This window comes from Empidonax traillii, unplaced genomic scaffold (assembly GCF_003031625.1).
Source record: "Empidonax traillii isolate 1590-97213 ecotype Southwest subspecies unplaced genomic scaffold, ASM303162v1 scaffold2697:size19315, whole genome shotgun sequence".
Taxonomy (NCBI): domain Eukaryota; kingdom Metazoa; phylum Chordata; class Aves; order Passeriformes; family Tyrannidae; genus Empidonax; species Empidonax traillii.
In genome coordinates, this window is record NW_020957890.1 from 5,748 (window position 1) to 11,941 (window position 6,194).

A 6,194-nucleotide genomic window follows, 5' to 3' on the forward strand; every position below is an offset into this window, starting at 1 on the left:
CCCCCGGCGGCCCCCCCACAGTGTCCCCTAAGCCCGGCTTGGCCCGGCACCGGTTTAGGCTGCGCCTGAGCCCTGTTTGGGGTTAAACAGGGTGAAAGCGATACCGAAATGAGCCGCCAACGGTGAAGGGAAAGCGCAGCTGCTCCCGCTTCCCCTTTCCCATCCTGTTTTCCCACGTCAGCAATTGTGGCTATTTGCAGCCTGTGGGAGCCGGGGGGGCTGGGGGTGCCCCCTCGAGGGGCTGCACCCCTGGCAGAGATATCCGGGGGGGACAGACCCCTGGGAGTCACCCCGTTCCCTCCAAACCCTCCACGTGCAGGAGATGCTCTGACTCCACCCCTGGGCTGACCCTTGGGGTGCTCGGAGTGCTGAGCACGACCCCGCGGATCCCGGGGGTCCCACCCCCATTGCCACATGTCCTTCCCTCCGGGTCACCTCCCAAATCCAGCTTCCAGCTGGACTCTGGTGACACAGCAGGGACAGGGGTGACCTGAGGAGTGAGTCCAGCTCTAGGGGTGGGGTCTGCACTCCCCTCTCCCACCCCTCACCCCCCACTTTGCTCCCAGATCTGCAGGAACAGCTATCCCGGCTCTTGGAGCAGCAGGAGGAGCTCACGGTCCAGGTCCAGGAGCTGCAGAGGCAGAACCAGCACCTGCAGGCCCAGGTACCTCCCGAGACCCCCCTGGGCCCCCTGGCCGGGCAGAACCCCCCTCCTCCGTCCCCATCCACTCCTCATCCCCGCGGCTCCTCGCTGGGCTCAGGACATATTTGGGTAAAGAAGAGCCCCCCTCTCTAGCCCCTGATGTCCCGGGGGGTGGGCTGGGCACGGAGGGACCCCCCAGCGAAGCCGGGGCTGAGGGGAGGGTTTGTCCTGGCGCAGCTGGAGCTGGAGCAGGAGGAGCGGCAGCGCCTGCGGGCGGCCCTGGCCACGAGTCAGCGGGCACTGAGGTCCTTCAAGAGAGGTGAGCAGGGTCCCCGGGGCCCCTCCCCAGCCCCTGGCAGCTCCCAGTGCCACCAGTGCCGCCCCGTCCAGCGAACTGGTGCAGCCGAAGGCCGGGAGCTGCCGGGGGATGGCCGGGCCGCGGGTGTCCCACCCACGGAAGGCGGCGGTGCCGAGGTGCCCACGGTGGCACGAGCCTCCCGTGCTGGCACCGCCCCCCCCCCCGACCCCCGCTGTGGCCGGCAGTGTCCCAGATCGTCACCCAGGATTACTGTGAGGCGCTGGAGCAGCTGGAGCTGGAGCAGGACCTGCGGCTCCACGCCGAAGCCTTCGCCCACGAGGTGCCTCCGGGCCCCGGGTGGCGCTGGGAGTGGGGGGCACCCCTGGGGGGTGGGAGAGCGGGGGGTGCTTGTCTCAGCTTCCCTTGGCACCCCAAGGCCCATCCCACGATTGGATCCATCCCGGGCTGGGTGGGATTCTCCCGGGCACCCGCCCTGGGATGAGGCCGGGTGGGTTTTGCCCCAGCCCCCCCCAAGGGGTATTTCGGTGTCCCGGGGGTCGGTACCTCGCTGAGCCGGCCCCGCGGGCAGATGCTGGTGCAGCAGAAGGAGGCGAACAGGCAGAGCTCGATCCTGCTGCGGGACGGGCCCGACGCCCGGCTGGGGGCTGCGCTGCAGGAGCTGGGACGGCTCAGCCGGGAGCTGGAGGAGACCAGGCAGGAGCAGCGGCAGCGGGTGAGGGGCTGTCCCTGGGGGTGAGGGGCTGTCCCCGGGGGTGGGGGGCTGTCCCCGGGGGTGGGGGGCTGTCCCCGGGGGTGGGAGGCTGTCCCCGGGGGTGGAGGGACATGGAGTGGGGAGCAGGGCTGGGTCCCAACAAGGCTGCGGGGCTGGGGGGTGTCCCCTGGGTGCGGGAACTGGCTGGAATCAGGATCAGACCCCTCCACCCCCTCTCCCTGTGCCCTCCCTGGAGAGGTTCTTCCATGGATTTCCACCAGCACGTTTCGGGTCCCACAGTGGGGCCTCCCCACACACTGAGGGGGCTCCATCACCCAGCTGGATTTGTCCTAAAAGCCGCTTAAAGTTCCTGCCAAGTGGTGAATTTGTGGGGCTGTGGCACATCCCCCCAGGCAGGGCTGGCCGGGGGTTCCCAGCTCCCGGGATCCCCCATCCCGCAGGTGGAGGAGCTGCAGGAGCAGCTGCGGATGCGGCCGGAGCCGGAGGAGCTGGATCGGGCCCGGGAAGCTCTGGCTGAGGTGGAGGAGCAGAAGCTGGAGCTGAGGAGGAGGCTGGAGGAGGCTGAGGGGCGGCTGGTGGGGCTGGAGGAGGAAGGTGGGTGCTCAGCCCCACGCGAGGGAGGACCGAGGTGCCCACGGCCCGGTGGGCTCGGGCTCTGAGGGTCACCAGCCCCAATCCCACCCCATTGCAGTGGGATTCCTGCGGGAGAAGCTGGCCCAGGACCCTCCGCCGCAGAGCCGGGCCCCCGAGCCCCCGCCACCCCCCCCGCTGCCACCGCCGGGCCCCGCTGTCCCCGTGGAGTAGGTGACACCGCCGGGCATCCCGGGCACCGCCCGCCGCAACTACAGGGGCTACCGGCGTGGGCCTGCCCTAGGGAAACCCGGCGTGGGGGCAAACCTTGGCCCACCCGCCCCTCGGCTGTCCCCGAACCCTGTCCCTCTGTCCCCAAGCTGTCCCCGAGCCGTGCCGGCTGTCCCCGATGTCCCCAAGCCGTGCCTGGCTGTCCCCAAGCTGTCCCCGAGCCGTGCCGGGCTGTCCCGGGTGGGAGGTGCAGGATGACGGGGGGTCAGTCCCCAGCAGGGTTTTGGGGGGCTGGGGGTGTGCTGGGGGTCCGGCTGCCCCTCTCTGGGGGGCAGTGGGCAGGGTGGGCACTGCTGACGGGTTTGGGGTGAGGGGGCAGCTCTCACCCCCCTCTCCCTTGCAGTCCCCTGGCAGCCATCAGGCAGAGGAAGGGGGTGGCAAAGCGGCAGCACAGTAAGTGCCGGGGGGCTCCTGGTGCCGGGGGGTCCCCACAGTGCCACGGGGATGGAGAACCCTGGGCACAGGGAGGACGGAGTGGGAGAAGTGGGTGGGAGGGGCCGGTTTGGGGTTTGGGGTGCCCTGCAGATCCCACCCCCCAAAGGAGGGTGTCAGCACCCCTGTCCCGCCCGGCACAGGGGGTAGATGGACCCCGGCAGGATCGGACCACGCTGGGCCACGGCCAAGGGAGGGACCCCCGGCATGGGGGGGCGCAGGGGGGGGCTGTCATGAGCTTGGGGGGGTCTCAGCGTGGTGACACCTGCACAGATAACCTGGGAGCAGAGGATGTGAAAGCCCAGGATGGCAGAGCTGAGGATGTCAGAGCCCGGGCCGTGCAGGAGATGATGGAGCGGATCAGGACCGGGGTGGTCCTGCGGCCAGCCAAGGACAGGGCACACCTGGGCCAGGTAGGCAGGGATGGGTCCCAACAAGGTCCCTGGGCAGTCCTGGCACTGGAGTGGGCTGGAGAAGCACCGGGAGCCCCAGCCCTGCAGGAGCAGCAGGATGAGCCCCCCCTCCCTGCCCCCCAGGACCCGGTGGCCGGGAAGCGGAGGAGCGTGGTGCTGGAGCTGCAGGGGATCCTGGTGAGCAGCCCTGTCCCACGGGGGGACCCCTGTCCCACTGCCCTGGGGGGTCCCCGTGCCCGGTGTGACCCTCAGCCCCTCGGCCGTGTCCCAGGGTGCCATGAGGAGGCCGAGCCGGAGGCGCAGTGGGCACCGGGGCAGCGCCAAGGGCCGGGACCGGCAGCTGGAATCCATCCTGCAGCGGCGCCGCCGGGTCCTGGAGGCAGCCGTGGGCACCTCCGTGGAAACACCCACTGGGGGCTCCTCCAGGGACACCTCCACGGCCACCTGGAGCCCCCCGGCACAGGAGCAGGGCAGAGCTGTGAGCAGGCCAGGCCCTGGTACGGAGCAGGGTGCCATGCAGGGCTGGGGCTGGGTGACCCTCCTGGACTGGGAGCGTCCCCAGGGAGCACCGCAGGGGTGACACCCAGCCCTGTCCCCTCCTGTCTCCGCTCCCGGGCTCCCCAGCCCTCTCACCCCTCTCCCTGTGTCTCTTCGCAGGGGACACGGACACGGCCCCGGCCGGGTGCCCCCCGGAGGGCAGGGACGGGGACACGGCCCCCTTCAGGCCCCGGGTGGGTGGTGGCCTCCCCAGGACACGTCCCCTCAGCCGCCGGGCCGGAGGCAGTGGGAGCCCCGGGCAGGAGCAGCTTCCCACGGCGCTGCCAAAGCCTCCCCAGCCGCTCCCACCCTCGTTTTCCAGCAGTTCCCACCCTCCTGGGCTTCAATGAGCCCGAGGTGTCCCCGCGTGTCACTTTGTCACTGTGTGCTGGCCGAGGGGGTGGCAGCGGGACGGGGTTGGGAATGGGACTGGGGCTGGAAAGAGGCCTGGTAGGATCAGAACAGGAACTGGGATGGGAAGGGATGATGCTTTGCAGCCCACGCTTGGTTTGTAGCCTTGGGGTCCCCGGCAGATGGGTTTTCATGGAATTCCAGACCAGTTTGTGTTGGGAGGGACCTTAAATCCCACCCTGCCACAGGCAGGGACACCATACTCTATCCCAGGTTGCTCCCTTCCAGGGAGGAATTTCTTCCCCCACTCCCCCCATCCCTGCCCTGCAGCCACTGTCCTTTTCTAACTCATTATGATACTGAAAGCATTCATTCAGTTGGGTGGTGGAGCAGCTGGGGACAGGCAGGACTGTTGCTGCTGCCAGCATCCTCAAAGAGGGGACAGATCCCTTCCCATGGATCCACAGTGCCCCTATTCCCTGGGAACAGCCTGGGAGTGCTGGGGGGGCAGGGCTGAGGTGTCCCCTCTCCTGCTTCCCGAGTGCCTCCAAATCCAGCCTTTTGGGCCATTCCCAGCCCCATCTGCTCTCACCTCTCCCTCCCCTCCCGGCTCAGCACCAGGGAAATGTCAGGGCCCAAGCAGGGAGCCTCCCCCCCGTCCTGCCCTTTCCTGGTGCCCGCTCCGTATCGAGTGAGCTCCTCTCCCCTCATTACCCCCTCCAAACATCCATGAAAATCAATGATCCCACGGGATGGGAGAGCCAGGAGCAGGCAGAGATGCCTCGGAGAGCTGCTGTCTGGGTATTAACCCGTGGCTCTTAAATGGAATCATGGAATTTGGGTGGGAAGGGGCCTTAAAGTTCACCCAGTCCCACCCCCTGGGACACCTCCTTTCACCAGCTCAGATTGCTCCAAGCTCCATCCAGCCTGGCCTTGGACACTTCCAGGAATGGAACACCACTTCCAGGGGTGGGGCATAATCTTAATAACAACCAAACACCTCATCCAAGTGGTAACTCCCACTTGTTTTAAGCTGGAGCACCTCCCAACCCCTTTGTGGCTGGACCCTGGATCGTTCCTGCCTTGTCCTGGTGAATAACCAGAGATCTTCCATCATCTTATCCCCCCAGTTTCCCATGGTCCCTGCGTGTCAGGGGGATGTTCTGGCCCAAGTTGGGCTCCTGAGGGTGTGTTTCATCCCAAACCTCCCTGCTCAGGGCAGGGGATGGATCCCAGGGTGTAACTCCCTTCCCCGTGGCCTTTCCCTCTCCTTCTCCTGGTTAAACATTTATGGGGTTACACAACTTCCCTGAAATCTGGTTCAGCTCGAGGAAAGGAGTGTCCTTAACGTGATCCAGGCAGGGAAAAATGGATTTGGCATCTGGAAAAACACAAGTAACCAACCCTGGCTCCTGGTTGAGAGGTTGGGAAAATGTGGATTAAAAGGGATCAGGAGAGACACAAAGGCTCCTGATCCTCTTCATTTCCATCCTGGTCCATCCCTCCATCCTGCCCTGTGCTCCTGCCACAGCTCTCCAGCAGTTTTCCATCCCTCCTGCATCAGGTTCAGAGGGAGAAAACCCCACCCTGTGACCTTAGAGCAAAATTCCAGACCCCTGGGCTGGAGAGCAGCTTTTCCATCATATTATTTCCCTAAAATCCCCAGAATTGATCATTATGGGAGGTTCATCCCATGGCACCAGCCCCACTGGGAGCTGGCTGCACCATCCCTGGAAGTGTCCAAGGCCAGGCTGGACAGGGCTTGGAGCAACCTGAGCTACGGAACGTGGCCCTGGGTGGCATTTAAGGTCCCTTCCCACCCCCACCATTCCAGGATTCCATGAATGCTCAGGAGCTGCCACATCCAGCCTCTCCAACAGGGTAAACTTCTTCCATGAGCCATGTTCCTCAGAAACTCCTCCCAAA

At 66.1% G+C, this 6,194-nt stretch overlaps 1 protein-coding gene across 1 annotated transcript in view; it reads left to right on the forward strand.

Annotated features, from left to right (window-relative positions):
• The window catches only part of LOC114072149 (shootin-1-like), a 5,489-nt gene extending 1,222 nt beyond the window's left edge, over positions 1–4,267 (forward strand). The window contains exons 2-12 of the mRNA XM_027910071.1: positions 567–664; positions 881–962; positions 1,187–1,281; positions 1,531–1,674; positions 2,115–2,268; positions 2,366–2,474; positions 2,879–2,928; positions 3,241–3,380; positions 3,504–3,557; positions 3,652–3,877; positions 4,038–4,267. Of these exons, the coding sequence (XP_027765872.1) occupies positions 567–664; positions 881–962; positions 1,187–1,281; positions 1,531–1,674; positions 2,115–2,268; positions 2,366–2,474; positions 2,879–2,928; positions 3,241–3,380; positions 3,504–3,557; positions 3,652–3,877; positions 4,038–4,267 (1,382 nt within the window). The remainder of the gene's footprint in view (positions 1–566; positions 665–880; positions 963–1,186; positions 1,282–1,530; positions 1,675–2,114; positions 2,269–2,365; positions 2,475–2,878; positions 2,929–3,240; positions 3,381–3,503; positions 3,558–3,651; positions 3,878–4,037) is intronic.
• The last annotated feature ends 1,927 nt before the right edge of the window (positions 4,268–6,194 follow it).